The sequence below is a fragment of the Buteo buteo genome, chromosome 3, assembly GCF_964188355.1.
Source record: "Buteo buteo chromosome 3, bButBut1.hap1.1, whole genome shotgun sequence".
Lineage (NCBI taxonomy): Eukaryota > Metazoa > Chordata > Aves > Accipitriformes > Accipitridae > Buteo > Buteo buteo.
The window spans coordinates 26,737,059-26,759,181 of record NC_134173.1 but is presented as its reverse complement, the minus strand read 5'-3'; the positions used below and the strand labels follow the sequence as shown (position 1 = coordinate 26,759,181).

General features: G+C 35.9%; 1 protein-coding gene across 3 annotated transcripts in view; it reads right to left on the bottom strand.

Moving 5' to 3' along the window:
• Positions 1–225: 225 nt before the first annotated feature.
• The window catches only part of MIB1 (MIB E3 ubiquitin protein ligase 1), an 81,261-nt gene continuing 59,363 nt past the window's right edge, over positions 226–22,123 (bottom strand). Inside the window, exons 15-21 of one of the 3 annotated variants that reach the window (XM_075023111.1) lie at positions 20,592–20,753; positions 16,581–16,762; positions 15,112–15,304; positions 12,911–12,989; positions 11,256–11,342; positions 9,942–10,042; positions 226–4,850 (exon numbers count right to left, since the gene is read on the bottom strand). In XM_075023111.1, coding sequence (XP_074879212.1) covers positions 4,710–4,850; positions 9,942–10,042; positions 11,256–11,342; positions 12,911–12,989; positions 15,112–15,304; positions 16,581–16,762; positions 20,592–20,753 — 945 coding nt within the window. In that variant the 3' untranslated portion in view covers positions 226–4,709. Of the gene's footprint in view, positions 4,851–9,941; positions 10,043–11,228; positions 11,343–12,910; positions 12,990–15,111; positions 15,305–16,580; positions 16,763–20,591; positions 20,754–22,123 lie in introns of all 3 variants that reach the window. The other 2 variants (XM_075023112.1, XM_075023110.1) reach the window with 2 other exon arrangements.

Below are 22,123 nucleotides of genomic sequence, written 5' to 3'. Positions count from 1 at the left end.
ACCTATGCCAGCACTGCTCCAATTGCTTTCAATGAACAGGTATGGGGAAGTATGTGAATGGCTTGTAAGTCCCAAAACAAAGAACAACTGGCTATTTAAAATGTATTTTGACAATTTGCATCAATCGTTTTCAAATAAAAAGTTCTTTAAAAATATATCTGAAAATATTGTGTTTTCATACAAACCAAAGTTGAAGAAATCTTGAAAAATGAAAAGAAACTAAGAAAGAGCGCAACAAACTTTTTATTCTGTCAATTCATTTTTCACCTGTACACTATGATAAATTAAAACACTAAGCCACTGAAGTCTGGTTGGTTTTGTTGCCCTTCATTAAATATGTATTTATATATATTTTTAATGCATCCATTAAATTGAATCCTGAAAGTATAAACTATGATGCAGCAACTGTTGTCTCAGAATATGCAGAATATGGGAGTTACCATATCTGGCAGGAGATTTTTAAATGATCATGTTCACATAGCCAGATCTGTAGTGGCCATTCAATTATAAGTAAACCCAGAGTCTAACATAAACTTAACAGCAGCTCTAATAAGCATTATGAACTGCATATTACACAGAAAAATTTGCACATATGCCATAGATAAATATTTTAAATCAACCTTTTAGTTATTACAACATAATCCACCCTTCATAGTTCTACTGTGCTGCTTAAACAATATTTGAATATCTGGGAGATTCAAAGGCACATAGCATTTCTGATGTTGCTACAAACTTACTCTTCAGGGTTACATTATAAAGAACCAGAATTTTTGAAGTTTGGATTGCAAACTTTCTCAATAAATAAAGTCTCCTGTGCTTTTAAACATCGTATGTCAACAACTAACAGAGTTACCAAACATTTGTTCAGGTATACAATTTTCTAATTCCGTGGTGACATCTTAACATCATTACAACCAAGGAGAAGGAAGTCATATAAGCCACTACTCCCTTCCCAATGATGTACACTCAAAAACTAGTATTAATTCAGTCCAACTACACTTTTAAATCAAACCTTTTGAAAAAGTCAGTATACATCTTATATAAGTTTTATGAACCATACAGTACGTACGTTAGCATTTCCTTTGAAAAGCTTAGACCGTGCTAAGCGGTTTTAATGAAAGCAATTATATAATGCTATCTGCATACAGAAATCCACTACATTCACACAGACAACCTTAAATTTCTCCAATAAACAGTCATGTAAAAATCTACAATTTACTGAAAATACAAAGTTGGTTTTAATAAAAGCAAAAATGTTCCTGTGGTTCAGTAAAACCAGTTTTCTAACACGAATAGTTTGCATTCATAAAGACACTAAGCTTGGGACAAAGAAAGTATTTCCTAGAAGCGCAAAATGAAACTTAAATTTTTCTAACTATGAAATGGCATGCAGACATACAGATTTGTTGCTGATTATTTCTCTCCCTCTTATAAAAGACTTACTAAGCCAGAGTAAAGCAGGTATTTTTACATGTTTGTTTATACAATGACCTCTCCCCTCATACTAAAACTATCACATACAGAACACTTTTATCAGCTGTCTTTGCCACAAATGCTCCTTCTGCAAATTTGAATACTATGCCCTGCAGACCCTCATGATTGGTGCAACAATCAAACAACTTTCAGAAAGCTTAACAATACCTAAATTTGCCGATTTTCCTGTACAGAAAGTATATACAATTTTCTAAACCCATGGCAGGGATATTACAATTATATTAACATCAACTCATTAACTGGATTCAAAAGATACTTGCATTCTGTAAGGACTCTACAGCTGCTGCCCATTCAATAGTTCTACCAAGGCACTATATAGTCATTAAATCTCTAATATTCTCCAAGATGTGCTGAAGAATATTGTGAATGTGTTTAAGTTGTTAAAAAGCCCTGAGCCAGAACTTTTGTATTTACCACAGGCTTAGCTATAAAAATGGCACACACTAAAACTTCTGCAGATAAGTTTTGCTTTGTCAACACAAACAAGTTATGAAATGCATAAAAAGACAACAGTATGAGTTCCAGCAACTTATGCAAGAATGATATACAATGTACATTGTGGTAAATCACACATATTGTACGTAATTTATAGTCAGTAAAAAAACCTTCACAATGTATTCAGACATCAAAACTGACAAAGCAAAACAAAACTGATGTGTTCCCCATCCCTTCCCAAAGACAAAGAACAACTAGAGAAGAATTCACTACTTTGACAGAAAGGAGGTAGCACTGCTAAAAGTTAGTCTGTAGCGTTGTTGGGGTTTTTTTTAAGTGAAAACTTGACCCATGCAGCACAAAGAACAGGATAGGCTCTTCGGTTCACCAGCTGCTACTGGAAGAGTAAAATTAAGTTTCTGACGTTTAATTTTGTAGAGGAAGCTTAAATCACTAGCTCAAAGCAGCTTCTTCAAACAATTTAGTGTTTACACAAACTGCAATTAATACTGCTAAAAATAATTAGGCATACATAAAACTTCATCTCTAGAAAATATCTACACAGTAAGTACCTAAATCAGATTATTTTTAAAAGACCATTTCACATCTTTAAAAGAAGCTAAAATACCGATTTTAAGACTATGCTAACAAGGCACAAGTACTTGTGCAAATCTGCTATATCCTCACCCAGTCCAAATTAAGAACACCACCTCATAATCAAACTTTCACATTTACAAAGTAACTTGTTTATTCTCTTGCCAATGTAATTTTCAGTATCCACTTCAGCAAAAAGGGATTCCTCCAAACTCCAAAATAAAAGTACAGAGTATTTTGACAAATAGAAAATAGGTAATAATAGCCCAAATTTTGAGAAGCGCCATATGAGCTTGGGATATAGTAAGTGATAGACAGTAGGTTTGGGGAAAAAAAGTCAAACATAGTTACACTGAAGTTAACAAGCTACAGCTATTTAGCATATTCTGTTAGCCTCTCAGGTTGTCTTTATACTTTAAATCACTGTGTACTGATGTGACCATTTATGTATTTTACTAAATGGAAAAAAATGAAAAGTATTTTACTTAAACATCTGAGCATACCTCACACCTGAATAATATATATTATTAGATGCCTTCTTGATTGTTTCAAGAAACAAACTGAGATATTTCATTCAATTTCAAAACTGCTATTAAATACTGGGGGATAATCATAATAAACAAAGCCTGCAACTCTTACATTTTATGATTTTACAGTATATTAGAGATCAATGCCTTACTGATTTTTCTCTTATTTTCACTTTGCTCCCTAATAATAGTGATGATGATAATAATGAGATTTACACTTTCATCTTTTGCTGAAGACAGAGGCACAATGACATATACTCAACTCTTCTACTTGTTATGATCCCCTCTGGTTTCCAACTAAGCTTCTGTTTTTCATCCTTCGATTATTTAAGTGTTATCCAATTAAACATTTGCACTCTGCGCACATTGAACAGATGATATCAGACTAATTAGAGTGAATGAACTTACTAGCTTCCTCAACAACACTAGCTGACCTTCAACATCAGAATCCAAAGACAGTGTGTGAAAATGATTCTGGATTTGCAAACATTCTTCCTCATTAAGTTTTTGGAAAGGCAAGCATCATGTAGCCTTCCCAGTACAAGATAGAGCTCTTTCACCTTTTAATAGACACCTATATTAATAATTCAAGCATGTTGGTTAGCTTACCTAGTTTTTCTACTTCAGCTGTTTCTTTTGGCACCACAATAGCATCAGGCTGACACTTTAATTTCAACTGGCACACAACATTGCCAAATGAGTCCAATCACAAACTCGTATGCAGTCACATACATCTGGTGTGACTACAGTATAGAAGACTACAGCTGCTCCTATAGCGATACCTTCAGTCATTGTCTCTATTTCCATAGGACTGTGATGGCATCCAAGTATTGAGTGTTATAAAGCAACACTTCATATAGCTTCTCTGTTGGAAAGTACAAGCCTAACGGAGCACTTACCTGCCCTCTGCTACAATATGTGCCTCCCACAGACAAGGAGTATTTAACATTCAACTCCTGTTTCCCACCCAGGATGCTTTAGATCAGTTCTTACTCAGCTGAATTATTCAATTGATGCTAAGTTGGAATAATTTCAAGTAATTCTGGCTTGTTCTAGTGAAAAAGAATTAGGAAAACAGAATTACCTTAACATTAGATTTTGAGGCCTGAACTTATGGGAACTGTGTATTTATTACTAGTATGTATACACTTTGTATTGTTTTTGCATTATTGTATATTTCAAGACAAAAATTATTGTGAATCATAACTGTCACAGGAAATATCAACATTCTCCAGAGAAGCATAAAATGAAAAAATCCTAAATATTTATATCTGATATTAACTGGCAATATAAAAAACCCCCTTACAACACTTGACACCTGATACATACATTAAAAAACATGAATGAAACCAAAATAAGATTGTCCCTTTAAACTTTAAGGGAAGAAAGAGTCAGAAAGAAAATGAAAAAAAGACTGCTTTAAATTAGCTTCAGGCTTAGATGTTTTCCAAGAGTAAAGCTAAAAGCTGACTGTTCAAATACTGTTCTCTTATTTGGTGTGTTCACAGTCTTTAAACAATTACCATATAATGAACCTGTGCTACAGTATTAGAAATGTTTTCATTAGAACCCTTTACTGCCTTTCAAACTTACAGAGATTTAAATCATCAAGATGTCTTTATTATTTCATAAGCTAATAGAAGACACTGGTTCCACTACTTAATACAAAAGGATCCTTCGTTCAATTGCCTTGCGGCATATAGGGCATTCACTCATTCGGTCTCCACAAAGTTGACATGTTCCATGTCCACAGAGAAAGATCATATTCTTCAGACGGTCCAAACAGACAGGGCACATAGTCTGTAAAAGATTTTGACAAGTTACATAGTCAATGGTGGTAGTGATACAGTACTGAATACCACTTTTTTACTTCACATTGCCTTAAAATATTTGGGCTTTTCCTACCCCATCACGACACAAAAACTACGTAGCTTTTTTCCAAATATGGTCCCTTTAAGTAAGACAATCCAGTAGTAGGTTGACATCACATTTTCAATATCATTACCCAAGTTTGCAACATTAAGACATTCTTCAGCAACATTCCCCTTTATGTCACGTAATCTTCCAGGGAACAAACAACACAAACCGCTTTTATGTGTGCCATGCTTGGGTAATGATTTACCAATTTATTCTCAGGCTATCTAGCCATTCACATACTTACCTTTAAACACCAAGTACTCAACACGTGCAGAAGTAATAAAAATGCTGCATAATCAATATTATACGTAAAGATTCAAGACTGGTAATTCCAGCCTTTGTTCATGGAAGTTATCTAGATTTTCAACCAAAAGAACACCTCAAGTTTCAAATTAAGAACAATTTAATAAATCTGTGACCTTCAGTCATAACACTAGCACAGCAAACTTTTAAAATCAGTTTTAATTGCTGAACATTGAAGTGACAGCCAATGCTCAAAAAAGATCTTCTGAAGTTCTTCAACAGCAAAGTTCATTTTGTACCAAGCCACTAAGGAATAATATCCTTCACCTTTTGTCACATGCAGAAACTGAAGTTTTGGTAAGGCATGTTCCTTCACCATAAACATACTGCAGCCATATTAGGATTTAATTTATAACAGTTTATCAAAGGTTAGTAAATGAATAGATATTATAACAGATGGTAATTGTTAAGACCGTTCTATAGTCCAACAAATCAAATATAAGATGTCCTCAGATCTGAGACACACTACTCCTATCTAAACACTTACAAATGTTCATCTCATATATAATATGAAATACTGACAGGGCTCATATTTCAAATGCAAATTCATTTTATCACCACCTTGCACCTGTGACTTGTTTCCATACTCATCATTGGGGGTTTACTTTAGTTTATTCATCTCATGAGAGAGAACCCATAGCAGGAACCCTTTAAAGCATACTTTCTATGGAATCAATACGTATTACTTCCTAGGGCAGATAGCTTAGTTGACCACGCAAAAAAAAAAATTCACTATCAGTCTGCTTATATAGAGATTAAATTGGCATGGAATCTGCCAAAATGCCTATTTTAATCTTCAGGATACCAGTATAATGGCCCATCAGGAATGTAAAACTTCCAGATAAAAACTTACATCACTTTGTTTAAAAAAAAAAAACCCTTCACTCTTCCCAAAAATGCTGTGTTCCAGCTTTATCAGAATTTCCACAGTGCTGCAACAAAACACTCTCAAACTAAAAATCTGCAAAAGACCAACTGTCTGTCATTCAGTCCTGCTCATTTTTCCATCCACACCACGTCATCACCTTCACATCCCAAAGGGACAATTAGACCATTCTTCCTCCAGTAACAACAGCCTTCACATAGCAATGAAACAGCTATTTCCAACTAATATATAGCTGTAGTGGGACAAGTGTGTATAACCTGATAGTACTGACATGATGTCCTATGACAAAGGACTGACAAAGCAAACCTGAATCTTATCTTTGGAGAAAACACTTGTAGACTTTGTTCTATGTTTTTAGCTTAATTATTTGCTTTTGTGCCTAAATATAATGTCAGAATTACTGGAGTTACAAGGGTCTGTTTCTATCCAAATTCCACACCATCATTTGAAAATAAACACATACATCAGGGGACTCAGAAATAATAATAATAATAAAAAAATCTGTTCAAATGCAATTACTTTTGATTATTTCATTCAGTGAAGCAAAAAAATCCTAACATTTTAATTTTAGAGATCTTTTCTGAAATTGCATGCAGTATTAGCATATCGCCCCATTTATCCTGCTTAGTACAAATGCAGAGTATATAAAATATATTAGCTATTTAATTTATTAATATGATACTATTTTAACACTTAAGTTACTTCATACAGTAGGAGAATTCAGCTAGCAGGAACAACCAAACTTCCTGTTTGTTATGCAATTCTATTCTGACAAGGATTTTCTTGATTAGTTCAGCAGTTTCCCAGTGGGATACAAGCCCAAATAAGTGAGCTTTATCCAACTTTCAAGGAGCATTTGTTACTTAACCACCAGCTTATATACACTTTTACAGTGGAAGAAAGCTCACTGCATGCCTTATACCCAATTTGTGCCACAGCAGCAGGAAATAAGCAGTATCTGTTTCTATTGCATTACTAGTTTGTTAGAATATTCTCTGCATGAAACTACACTCTACTTTAGAGGCATGAAACATTTGACTCCCATCTTTCAAAGTAAAACAAATGGTAAAAAAAGGCACTATACCTGTTCTATGTGGGAATTACTTCTTTGGGTAAGTAAAAGTAGTCTGAAAAAGTACTTATTGTACCTTTAAATATAACTGGATGTACAATTCAAATCAACTTTTACCACTAACAAGGTGTTTTAAACTGCTTGAAATATCAATTCTTATTGCTAAAAACAGTTTTTCCAACAATATACAGGTGCACGGTGACAAAATATATTTATTTTTAAGGAGAAAGCGATGTAAGTATGGTGAAGGAACATACATAAGATATTAGACAGATGATGGTGATTATGTATGAAATGGAGTGAAGGTATTGCAATTACAGTCAAAAGGGTTCACATTCAGGGAATCCCTGAAGATTGGTGTGGTCATCAGATGTGGGAGATTCTGTTGACATCAGCATCACTTCTGCTTGGCACCAGAAATGGTTTTAAAAGCTTGCTGCACTAACATATTAGATTATCATTGAAGGTATGAGTTGAAACATAGGACTATACCTGCTGAAAGAGAACAAATTAATTTTAGGTACGAAAATATCAAGGTAACGTGAAGACTCAACTGTTAAAGCACAAATCAAAAGAATACATGATTATAGTGGAATCCTGTGCATCATTTGAAGCACAAATTTAAAAGATGAGATGACTAATTTTAATCAAATTCAACTTGCTCTATCACAAGACTAAGCAGAAAAGACACTAAGGAAAACATGAAAGAGCCTCAAGCCAAGATGCAAACAAGAACGACCAGAACCACCTCTTTCTGGTCAGAGGCACTAAACAATCTTCAGTTTTATATTGATTTTAAAATAAATTTTTGGACAAAATGGCATTTCAAAGCAAAAGAGAGCACTTAAATTCTCAAAGCATTCCAGTATTAGATCTTTCTTACTACTGCAAATATGAAAACCAGAAAACACAAGTAGAAAATGACACATATAAAGTAATTATTCTCTTCTCCCTAATACAGCATAACTTTCTGATACCAGAAAGCTTCTGGCTACCAAATCCCAAAGGTAAGGTAAGACAAAACTGTTAAGAATAAAAGAGCACCTAAGGACAACCGAAAAAATTGAGATCACACCTAATCAAGAAGAAAAACTGTAACATAGTTTTCCTTTCAGATCCCTATACAAAAGAGTATTAGCATACCCAAACAGAACTCAAATCTTTTATAAACTCTAAAATAACCAGAAAAGAAAAAAATAGATCTGAAGAAAATAGATTACTTGCATTTAAGCATTTATCTGCATGTTTTGCATATATCATTTTAAATGCCAAAGCAGTAACCTTATTCTTTCCATCCAATGTTAAAAAGTAAAACAGAAGCTTAACAGTATAAGACATCAGAGATATCTAGAAACTCCAGATGTTATCGTCAAGACAGACATGCATTTTTCAAATGACAATTTTTAATTTGCATGTTCTTTTACAGACAAAAACTACAAAGGAATCTGTTTTGAATTGGATATTTGAATTTCTGTTACTGGGGTGTTGGCCAAGTCTCCATATGACAGGAATAGCTCTTCACAGACATGCCACTGAGGTTAAAACTTGACAGCATATCAGCTCCCAAATTCAAGGCATTTAGAGATATGGGCCCTAAAACTAGCAATCTAAAACACTTTAGTCTTAGCTCTCACGCACATGAACAGCTGAGAGCAACAACTACCAGGACTATATGTGGTGCTGCCACCACTGAAGTATTACTAACTGCTCTAAGTCTACAAGAGGAAAAAGCAAGTAATACAGTAAGAACGCTTCTCTGTTTCCTGTATCCATGAAAAGTTTCTTCCAAATGCGTTATACATAGGGAAGCCAAAAATCACATTATTGGGGTTCTAAGAGAGTAAGTTCATACAATAGTCAGATACCCCAGGTCCTTTACTGCTGAAAAAAATCTCAAAATCAAGTTTTTTCTTTGATCAGATGGAAAAGCAAGGAAATAATTTAATAATTTAACACAGTGAAGTTCTGCATGTAGACAACTACTTAAGCGCTTCTAATGGAACTAGACTTACAGACGTAACTAATAGGTAAGTGTCAGTTATCAGAAACATTAATTTTTGGTTTTCATTGGGTTTCTAAATTGCATGTAACTTAACCACTGAATAATCAATACAATCTATAGACAATTCGTATAAATTTCCTCCTGCAAACACTCTGCATAATTACAAAAGACAAACCTTAACATTTACATTCTGATTCAAATTACATGTAGAGTACTTTCAAAGGTTTTAATTTTGCAACCACACAATTTTAAGTGTACACAAACTACAGCCTTCATTTGACAGGTAACTGCCAGCCACTGTTCAAAGGCAGTTCATGAACAGACAAGTAAAGATCCAGGTAGATACAGAATAGTGAAGAATATCTTCTTTTATTACTGTTCTGTGAAAACAGCTTCTGCTGTACCTATATACTCAGGTCAGCTAAACAGGCAGAGAACATACTGACTGGGCAGAGCATCCTTTTTCAGTCACACTAACACAGACGCTATAATAGATTGATTAGCAAACATGGCCATTTGATTATTTTATTTTTTTTTTAAACCTGTACATAGAAGACATACAAAGCCACACCACACAAAAAATATCAGTTATTTAACTAAAACTTAAGAACTGAAGCACTTCCACATGTCATTTGGTTTTAAGTAACAGAAGATGCATTGGCTTTTTCAATTATTTTAGTGGTCTATAAAATTTCTATCCAGCACTTTTACCTGTTCCTTGATGTCTTGTAACTGTTGCTGCAGCTTCTGTACATCTGCATTGACGTTGGTATTATCTTTGTCTTTCTGCAAAACTGGAATGTTTCCGCTTGCTGTAATTTAGAGGAAATAAAGATATGTGATCATGCATCAACCTAATGAAATAGGTATAATTATTTCCAGTCTACTAACTACATTTTTTCAATTATCTGAAATAACATTAGTGAAACACATTTGATAATCTAATTAAATTCACTACATCACTGCAGCTCAATTCACAAAGAACTTCTCTGAGGTTAGTGGCAGTGCTTCTTTGACAATATTTCCTCAATAATGATGCTCAAAATGCCTGTAGCCCCTTAATATTCTCAGAGTTCTTATTTGCCAGTGAAGTTCCTGCAGTAAATTTTTTTGCACATGTGAAAAATAAAGCCAAATCCTTTCACACTGAAAAGACTTTTTATCTACACAGCTGATTCTATTTGGTGTTCAAAACTGCACAAGCATCTGGAAATAGTTTGTTCAAAATTTGAAAAAACTCAGATTAATATTCCTGTATTTGACTCATACCTGGGAGGCAATGTTACTATAAGAAACAGAAGAATTGAGAAGTATTTCAAATGACAAATTTTAAAATCAGGTTTTTAATACTCATGCTGACAATTTAAGGATTACTCTTATATTTATCTATTTAGGAACAGTATGACAAGACTGACCTAATATTCCAATTCACAAACTCAATTCAAACACTGCATACCACATATACATACACAGAGTAAATACAAATAATTCATAGAAATTTTTCAGAGCAGTCACAAGAAATTTAAAAACTAGTCAAAGCAGAAGATGTAAAACTGAACAATCTGTCATGAAAGTTGCTTGTACTTAGGAGCAAAATATTTACCATTCCTTTATCAGCCACTGAGTTCCAGAAGTAAAAAAACCAACAAAAACAAAAACACCACAAAACCCAACACATTTATTTGCTCATTTGCACAATTACAGACAATCATCACCTTTTGCTTCATAGGACATTAATAAGTTACCAAGAAGTCATGTATGTTTCAGCTTCTACTCTGGATACTGGAAGCAATCCTTTAGTGTAGTGACAGGCATTACCATCACATCTGCTGCTACCAATGTAGACAGCAGTGCAAACAGCAAATGGATACATGACTTAGCACTGTTTTTATTAAACTTTTCTTTAAAAAGAAGAGCAAAGATTTACGTCATTTAAAAGAATGAGAATAAGAAGTTGGTGATGGAATGTGAAAGAGTATGGGGTTTGGAGTCACTCACAAATATCATCAGTGGTATCTTCTGTACCTTTCCCTCCGCAGCACATTATGAAAGGCACTCTTCGCTCAACCACTGCCCGACACTGTACACATTTCTTCATCAAGCTTGCACAATCTGACAGAGAAATAAATCAACTCTGAATCCTGCCATTTCATTTTTCTTCTTTGCTATCCATGAGTTTGTTTATTCACAATAACTATATAGCAATGCCATAATAAATGCTTATAACACAAATAACTACTTGTGTTCATCTTCACATCATTTTCTGCAAATAACACCTACAAACAATGTCTTGTTTGGGATTCAAAGTCAACCTAGTCTGTTTATCTTCTTTTAACTTATTTCAAGCAAACAGGTTCCTCTTTCTCCAAATGGATGTCTATTCCACAGGAATTACAGAAGTTAAAAAAGTAAAATCACACACATTTGAGAACAGAATTTCCAAGAACGTCTTGACTACGTGTTTCTTCCTTTAGAACAAAGGATCTCGCTTACTGTCCTAATGCTCCAGGTGCAAACAGGTGTGGCTCCTTACCCTTAAAAGAGTAAACCTATATCTTTTAATATAATCCTAGAAAGGAGGCTGTAATTCTTCTACAAAAGGCAAAAGATTATGTCTCATAAATGCTGAAAGTTACTGTGAATCAATAGAGTGAGTCCTATAAACTACACAAATTTGAAGACTCTCTCTCATCCTGCTTGAACAAGATGTCCAGAAGATAATCTGGAAAGAAATCATCTACATCTGTTAAAACTTTTGTTGTCCTTGTTCCAGCTTAGACTTGGTGACATATATTGCACTGCTGAAATCCTTCACCAGAGCAATCAATCTTTTTGCTATCCTCTTCCTGGGAAACTAATAAAAAACCCCTTCTCTCATCATCTTTCAACTGCAGACAGTGAAAGAGGCCAGATCAGGATAACTATAAAGTCAGTAGTGATTCAATGTCAGGTGTTTCAGCTAGAACAGAGGAAGAACGAGGCTTCTTTAGCGAGACAAAGCAAGAAGTTACTTATGGGAATGACTACCTTCCCTCTTATGTAGATCGTCACCAACAAGGACTGCTCTTCTCTAGGCAAATGACCCTTCAACAATGCCCTGAAATGTCTGGTGATGGCTGCATTCTCATCTACTCTCAAAACCAAAAAAAATTCTGGAGATCTCTTGTCTGTTTTTTCTACACCAGATAAATCAGAGTGAATCATAACTGGTGCTCTTTGCAAAGATATATGATGTGTCTTTAAGGGAAAAATATAGCCCTTGTGTAAATCTGTACATTAGTAACGAAGCATATTAAATATTTATTTACAATATTCTTTTAAAACAGCATCTGCACATCTGAATGCCCCCCAAAAAGCTGTCACAAAGCAATAAAATTAATTCTAATTACTTCATAAGTTTTAATGAGATACAGCAGGCTTCTATAATCTGAGCAAGCCTACACTGAATTAAACAATTGAGATGGAAGAGCACTTGCTTTCTGATTTTTTTTAAAACTTCCACTTTGTCCTCCAATTATTTCATTACCAGCACACCTAATAATGCCAAAATTCTGACTATCACACCAGACTACTGTGTAAACTGGACCTGAAGTCAGATTACTAATGAGCTTTTAGCAATCTGATTAAAAATGTTCTGTTTCAAGATTACGTCAAAAAGAACTTCCATTAAGTTTACTTACTCTCACAGGCACACATATGACCACAAGGCTGGAAAAGCACTGCTGCCTTTTTGTCTGAACATACTACACATTCTTCAATCTGTAAAGAACAATAAACACACATATGAGAAAAGTTTATCTCCTGCTCTCTACATTAATTTGCTTCTACACTGTCTTTGGCAAAGCATGTGGACTTTAAGAAGCTCCATCCACTGTTATTTTAACTAATTCAGCATCTCAAAATGCAACTTAAATGAGTTATCACACTGATTTCTAAGAACAGATATTTGCTGGCAGTATTTATGTGTTCAGTAGACTGACAGGCACAGAGAAGCAGCTAAGGCAGTGTATGTTTCTTTTTCTTTATTCTTTTCTCCTTCTTTGTTCCACCATATATACGTAAATTGGGGTTGCTCAGCCTGGAGAAGAGAAGGCTCCAGGGAGACCTTACTGCAGCCTTCCAGTACCTTAAAGGGGGCCTATAAGAAAGTTGGTGACAGACTTTTTATTAGGGACTGTTGCAATAGGACAAGGGGTAATGGTTTTAAGCTAAAGAGTGTAGATTCAGACTAGATAGAAGGAAGGAATTTTCTATGATGAGGGTGGTGAAACACTGGAACAGGTTGCCCAGAGAGGTGGTAGATGCCTCCTTCCTGGGAACATTCAAGGTCAGGTTGGACAGGGCTCTGAGCAACCTGATCTAGTTGAAGATGTCCCTGCTCATGGCAGGGTGGGTGAGACTAGGTGACCCTTAAAGGTCCCTTCCAACCCAAACTATTCTACAATTCTACAAAATTCACTTAAGAGACTTTTATAGTAATCTGTTTTAATATTCTGGGTTAGGGTTTCTCAGGCCCTTTAATATGATGAACTGTATGTGTGTGACCACAGACACCACATATCACTCCATTCATACTGGTCTGGACCACCTCTTCCAGTTCACAGAACTGTTGTCCAGGTTCGCTCGTTTCTTAGCTTTGTAGATATTACCATAAGTTTTTATACAGAAAAGTGTAAGAGAAGTATTGAACAGGTATTCCCCTCTCTCAATCTAATTTAGCAAAAGAAATCAAAGGAAGGTTATCCACAAAGGTTAGCTTTCACCTGGGAAAGCTGATTACCATAGATTAGCTGCTTAAGATGGACGAGTGGAAGTAGAAGCCTTACTATACTGCTCTGAACCACCCAGTGGCAGAACCTTTTCACTGACTATGAAGAAAGTCTAGAGAAAAGGAGCTCACACTATGTTAACGATTGGCCTTTGAAAATATGCATTGCAGAATAGTGAATGGTATAAGAAGAAAGAATAAGAGTGAATAGTAAAAACAGCAAAACATACCACAGAAGCAGACTGGTCAAATGTGTTTGGAAAAAGATAAAAGGAATAGAGTGTGTTTTCTACGGATCAGAAAACCTGTGTATGGAACACAAGGGTTTTTTTGGGTGGGGTTTTTTTTGGGGTGGGGGTGGGGTTTTTTTGTTGGGTTTTTTTTTTTTGAACAGCCAAAAATCAACAGAAGGACAAGACTTGGTGATTATGGGGAATAAAAGAATACTCAAACAGAAAAGCCATGGGGATGTACCCATATAGTCACAAATACTTGGGAGCAACCATTTAAGAAACCTGAGGACCTTACTGGGATTAGGTCCTCAAAATAGGGCACAACTGGTTGATACTCTAAAGGAGATTAAATTCATGATTCCAGAGAAAGAAAACATGAAAGCTGAAAGTAATTATTAACTTCAAAAACAAGCTTATATTAACTAACTCAGTTTACAGACAAATTATCTTTCCAAGCAGCCCTAAGGAATAAAGGAACTTGGAAGAACTGAATATTACTGAAGGAAAATATACTTCAAGAAAAGCAGCAATTTATCTTAACGTGGAAAAAAATAAATACCATGCAGGGGGAAGAAAAAAAAATCTATTCAAATAAAGCATCCTCAGGTGACTGTACTAGGAACTCTGAGGACCTGAACAATAAAGACATTGCAAGATGGGGAAAGAATGAGGGGCAAGTAGGACATGAGCACAGGCAAGCAGAAAACAGTAACATACAACATTGGAACGAGATATCATTATGATGCAAAATTAATTCCATCCAGTGAGACACCTGTAAGGCAAAACACCACTTAAAATACACCACACTTTTCCTTGACTTCTTTTTTTTACTTTTCCATTAAAAACAGAAAGAGAACCAATAAACTTTGGAAGTTTTTACCTTTGTCCTAGACTGAACTTGTTCTTTACAGATGAGGCATTTTTTCACCCGTGGTGAGCACAGAGAACATGTGGCAATGTGTCCACAGGGGCCAAATAGAGTATCTCTCTTCATGTCTGAACACACCATACATTCTTCTAAGGTTTCAGAATCATTGTTGATCATAGATGGACTTCGGGAACCAACCTGACCACTACGAAGAAACCTTGCAGTCAAACTTACTTTTAAGAATTTTTTAAATACTTAATGTAAAATGCACATCAATTGGCTGTTTATCTATATATTCCTATGCATTTAGGCATCATAAAGCAATCCAAACTGCATTTTCCCAAATGTACAGTTGACACCAGAGTACAAGGTCACATGCTCAGGTAAGACACTGTACAGAAACAGGCCACACAAGTTAGAATAGCATCTCATGAACATAAAAAACCCTAGAGACATACCCTGTAGATTCAGAACAGCACAGCCCAAAACCTTAATCTTGAAGATACTTTCAATACTTAGCAAGTGACAGGCTTGTAAAAGCAGCCCTAGGCTCCCGGCAGTTAGTTCCCCTCGGATCTTTGTCCTATGCCGCTGCTCCACCAGCGGAGGGAGCACGCGTTGAACCTAAGCAGCTCGTTCCTACGGCCCTCACCAGCCCATAAAAGGTGGCGAGAAAGAGCAGCAGCCACAGGGATGAGGCCGAGACGGACGGACAGACGCAGACAGAAAGACCCTGAATAAGCATCTTACACACCAGGGCAGCATCAACGAAAACAGTCTCTCTTCATGACAGTTTGAAAGTACATTTTTGATTTCCATACAGGTATTAAGGATGACAATCGTGTAAGCCAGCAGTGGGAACACAACTAGGACAAGTAGCAAGCTGAAACTTCTCATACTCCATGCACTTGATAACATGACATTTCACTGAAATCACAATTCCTAGAGAAGTGCTTCTGAAACATCAGACCAACCTGTCATCCTCTTTTTACAGAATCATATAATCATTCAGGTTGACAAGTACTCAGGAGGTCACCTGCTTAAAGCAGCATCAACACCGAATTCACACCAGGTTATATTGGGCTTTGCCCATTCCAGTCTTCAAAACTTGCACAGAGATTTCACAACCTCCCTGAGCAATCTGTTGCAATGCTTAGTTATTCCTTCAGTGATTTCCACCCCACTCCCCTTTCTGGGATGGTTTGATGTTCTACCAACCTCCACCTGCACATTGTCACCTTCCCATTCTCCTCCCTCCCATATTAACAGATAGGAAAGTCCTGCAAGACTTGTGTAAGTTTCAACTAATGTATTTGTAAATAGCATTCAATGTACCATAGAAAACAAAGAATTAATTGAAAGTCAAGAAAAAGCTTGTATGTTTTAACACTATTGCTAATAAAGGTACAATGTTTTAAATACATTAGTTAATCTATAGAAAGCAGAGATTTGGAAACTGCATATTTTATGAATATACAAACCTGACTTTTTCTTTGTGACATTTAGCCAATGCTTTGCAGAGACTAGGATCAGGGCAGAGATCGAGAGGAGACTGACCCTTCTTATTACGAATGCTGAGGTCAGCTCCGTTGGCTGCCAGGAAGCAGGCAATAGATGCTGCACTCTTCTTCTCTGCTCCCTGAGTGCCAAGTCCCATTATTAACTGAAAGAAAACAAATACATAAGCAACTTGAGAGACTCTCTAAACAGTTAGGAATAGTCTGGCTAAAGGAAAACTACTTGACATTTGCACATGCACATACACGCACATATGTATAAAACTGTAAGCTGAAGGAAGCGTCTCTAGAACCAAAAATCAAAACAATCACATGGTTGCTTAATTTTGAGTCAGTTATGCTCAACTTTCCTTTAAGGAACTAAAATTCAGCAAGGAATAGTTCAGCTATTGAAGCATTCAATCTCCTGCACACCTATACTCACTTGTGAAGTGGCTGTCTTTCTATATAAGCACTGTAAAGGGCAAAGTCCCAGTGGGTATATTCAGAATACACTCGAAGTACACTGAAATTGCTGAGTTCAGACAAAATGCTACCACCACCACGCTGGGACTGAAAACATAGTCAAGCAGAGAAATGAATACACACTTACTTTTAGTCTAGTGAGTAAAGTACCTGCCCAAGAAAGACTTGATTTCAGTTGCCTTCTCAGCCTGAAGGGTTTTAAACTCACATACCTGTCCTCCCACCCTAATCATATAATGCTCCTTTGCCCTTTTACAACTATTACTCTATTTCTGTATTAGCGTACCTATTACGCTTGATTCACAGGGCCAACTAGAAAAATGAAGAGAGAAGGCTCTCAACTGTAGCCCAGCAAGGAGAGGATTCACTTACTCTGGAGCATTCTGGGCCTGCTCCCAACATCTTTTTTTGTATTAAAGCTTGATCAGATAAAATGTGCAAGTATAATGTAGTCTACATATAACATGAAACTGCTGGCACCACTAAGAATCCCTCAGCCAACTATACTAGACTATATTCAAAGGAACCACTTCGGCACAGCTGGGACAGCTCCAATTCAAGGAATTTTAAGTGCTGAATTCCAGAATTATAAAGGTTTTGACAGTAGGATAGAGGCAGGATTTTGTATGCACCTTTTTCCCATTAATTAAGTGCCCAACTTGACTGATGTACATCTTTCTATGCCACTTGCAGTTTGTACAATCTATCCCTGTAGCTGGTCTTCTAAAAGCTGGGTGTCAAGTATCACCCCTAAAAATTAAGAAATTTTGGCTGGATTAACAACCATTTAGTATTTAAAGAACTAGATGTGCTATTTTAGACACAACAGCTTATAGGAATGAATTTAAAATACCAGATACCCGTCACCGAAGCCCTAAGGGCTGCGTATCTTGAAGTCTGAACTATGAAGAAAACAGTTTTCAAAATCCCTCTAGTTATATCCCCCACCCCTCAGAGATGACTTGTAAAGAAAAAGGCTTGGTTTGGGTCCATGTCTTGCAGCACATGAAGTATGTATTAGAAGTCTTTACCCTGCCTTGATAACTGCAAGATTATCCTTATCATACAGCCACCCAGTTTCCTAGGGAAGCATTTTTTTTAAGCCTCAGTCTATAAGTTTTTTTTTTCTAGTTAGGAGTTCTCACATCAGTAAGTATTACTGAGGTGCTACAAGACTCTTGAAGGTCACTTCATGAATTCACAGATACTCATGGTCCTGCGTTCTTCCCTGTGATCAGGTAAGAACAGTATAGCTTGAAAGACTTCATACCAGGAAAACCAGTAAGTTATGGAGAGAAATTTTTCTGTGGTGTCCAGATCACAGAACATTTTTGTTTATAAATTCAGACTGTTTTTCTGCACCTCAATTACAGCATTGGCTGAAATGAAACAGAGATTTTATTTAGCTTCAGTCCAGGTACCTTGGACCATGACAGTAATCCAGCCAAGGCAGGACAATGCCTAGTGAAAGCTGATTTGCTCCAAGGTTGGCAGAATAGACATTTTTTGAAGGCATGCCTACACCAAACAATTTGCTGTAGTCCTTTCTTGTTTGCTGGGACAAGAGTTCTCTTGCCATCCACACTTACACCTTATGGGCCCTACGCTGCTCCTGAATGAAACAGCTATTTGTCTGCATGAGGAAAATTAAACACAGATCATTTGCTTCACTTGGTGTGGATATACACTACGCCAAGACTGGCTCCTCTGCCTGGAACAGTCATCAGAATTATTCAAGAAAATCTATTTTCCACAAAACATTGTCAAGGTAGTTTGATCTGCTCATCATGTTAAAGAGTTTTCAGGTATATTTTAGTCAGGCTTTACTCCATCTTTTACATTTCAGCCACATCTCATGCTGCTGCCACATAAAATTAAAATAAGCAAGTTTTCACCTCTTCTCTGAGGGCACATATCTTCTCCACACCACTTAAACCTCCCAAATTTGTTAGTTAGGCAAAAACTTTCTCTACAGCTAAACAAAGTGAAAAAAAATGACCAATAGTAAGCTAATATAGAAGGTACTGGTTGATCACAATTTTTTTTAAACATTAAAACATTTTTAGGTGATCAGAGGTACAATCATGCAGGGATTTTTTTTTTGTTTGTTTGTTTGTTGTGGTGTCCTCCCCCCCCCCTTTTTAAAAATTATTATTATTTTAATAGAAGTAAACCAAAAGTGTAATTTTTTTTTTTTTAAACCAAGGATACATCTCAAATGAAACTAGAAGAAAAACTTAATTCTTCAAAACAAAATCCCCCCAAACTAAAATTTAGGAAGGTGGTAAAAAAAACCCCACTACTTGTGTTAAAAAAACTCAAAACACAACAACTCTAGTTTCATTGTGGATGCCACTAATAAGATGGGCAACAGAGAAACCTGCTTATGAAATGCTCAATCGGAGGAAAAGTATTTATCTCCCGTTCATTCGTTTCACAATTAAATACATGCATACAAAGTATTCTGGTCACTTCTCAGAGAGTCCATTTCAGATCATGGAAGCAACTGAACTGTAATTGCTTTCCTCCTCTCACTTAAAGGGACACAAGCATTTTCTTACATACATCAGTCATATTTTAAATCTCTTTGCAAAGTTTATTCTAGTGTATTTCAGTGGGATTAAGTAAGCAGTCTGAAAAACATTTGTTGTACAGTGGAATTACTGTTTTGAACAAAGGCTTTTTAATAAAATTGGTGGGGTTTTTTTTTAATGAAATGCAAAAATCTTACCACACACAGTTAAAATTAGAAAAAATACTATGACACTGGTAACTAATGATTCAGCAAATCTGATCCACTGTGGCATTGTACATCTTCAATATTTAAAGAAAAAAATATTGTTTGTTTTTCTCAATCCCAATCACTCCAGAATTTTATTTCTCCTTTGCCTACCAGCAAAACTATAAACTTCAGCTTTGCATATGGGGTTAACACAGCTTTTTGTGTGTGAGAGTTCCTTTTTTTCAATAAAACATTTTGACCTTTATTACCTGGAGTTTGACTATTTCCTTACTACAGCACAATTTCTGAAATGAACTCTGTCAGAAAGATAAACAATAAACATACAAAGATTAAGAATGCCTAATTCTAACGGAGTAACTTTCAGAAGGTTATAGAAGCAGCTAAACAATTAAAGCTACAATGACATGCAAGATGTTGCATCACAGAAAACAATTTTAGTCTTATTCTGTACTGTAATACTGTTTATTTCTCTTTCCCAAAAAGCTACTTTTCATTTTTTGGCAGCCATATATGTTCACTATGGAAGATAGATCTGTAGAAATATTTTGAACTAAATAACCCTATTTTTCTTTAACAAAGATAACGACTACATGTGAAAAGCCACATACAACAATATGATTTCTGCCTACACTGCAGTTTAATGCAGAATGTCTACGTAAACTTATGCTGCCAAAAACCAGTTGAACAGTACAGAATTAGACAAACTAGACAAATAAAGAGACAAACATACAGGAAAAAAAAGGAATAAATAAATGCATTTTATTTACTGTGTTCTTTGATGGCTCCCAAGCAGTATCTACCTTGCCCACATCTTGCATGTCTTGGAGTTGGCGGAGCTGTGACAGGGTGTGGTGTCTCAGAGCTTCATGCAGGGGAGTATCCCCATCTTTATCCTGAATATCCAGCTTAGCACCTGCACGGACTAAGAGCTGAAAAGAGAGAACTGAATTTAACAACTCAGAAAAAGCTATTTATTCCTTCTAAAACTAATTTCAGGAAACTATGGTTTAGGATGCTCTAGGAGGTCCAAAAGGGTTATTCTTTTATCTTGCTACAATTCACAGTTGAATTTATTTATTTTCCCATACTTGGAGCTCAGCCCTCAACTGAAGCATTTACCTCTTTTAAATATCAAGTTTATTTCAGCAGAAGCCTAACATTTGCCTGTGCTCTGAGGGAGTACTACAAGAGATGCTATTTTAGAGGATTCTTTCTACTGTCCAAAACCTTTTAATTCTAACACGACAGCCTACAAACAATGTAACATATTACAGCAATGTATCAGAAACAGAACAAGTGGGCAATACTTCAGATACACATGTATTCTTTACTATTAGGTTTCAATGACATCAAAAATCAGCACTTTCACGCCATGTTACACTTTACAACTTAATTTACAGTATCCTCCCATTAGCAAAGTACTTAAGCATGTTCGTAGGTTTACCCTTATTCAGCAGAAGACATAAAAACCAATGACACTATTAAATACTATCTCAGAACACTTTGGAAAGTACTGAACTGTAAGACTCGTCTTTAAGGCTAATTTTAGACACATGTTCCAGGTCACATGACATGAAAGCAAGCATAAGGCTGCAGAGGCCCTCCTATTCATATTGCCTTTGTGTACAGCCCTCCCATAATTCAATATACCAGAACTTCCTTAGATATGCTGTTAAACAAAAATCAACACATGCTGACAAATAACAATTGCCCCTAAAAATTAAACCCTGTCACTGTTGCTATTCAGAAACCTGTAGATAGCAGCTGAGGTTTTAACTTTAGTTTTGAACTTTTGCTACGCTGCAAAATTTGTATTAGCAGCAGAGACAAAAGGCATAGCCTAGAAACAGGAATGCTTGAAGGGGGATCTTCCTCTTCAGAACTTGCATGCTTGCAAGGATCTCAGCCTCTCGGAACCAAAGAACCTCAGACTCTAGAAAAGGCTAAAATGAAAACAGATTAAAAGGAATTCAGAACTTAATTTTCAAGGAAATAACTGCTTGTAATTGGCTGCAGCTTACCATTCTCCCCAATCTTTTCTTCCACAAATGAAACAAAGAAAACCAGCGAATAGTTGCAACAGTCTCCCCCCAACTTCTTACACTTTCTAAATGGACTTACTCTGGCCCAATTTTTCTTTCTCATATTCATATCTTGTGTCTGCCACTAGCTATTTACTGCTTAAGAGTTTCTCCTGGAAGAAAATCTGTAAAAGAACTATTTTCAGAGCAACCTGGAATCCTTGACTACCATGGAAATTCAAAGCCTTTGCAGAAGTTTAAAAAAAAGAAAAATGAAA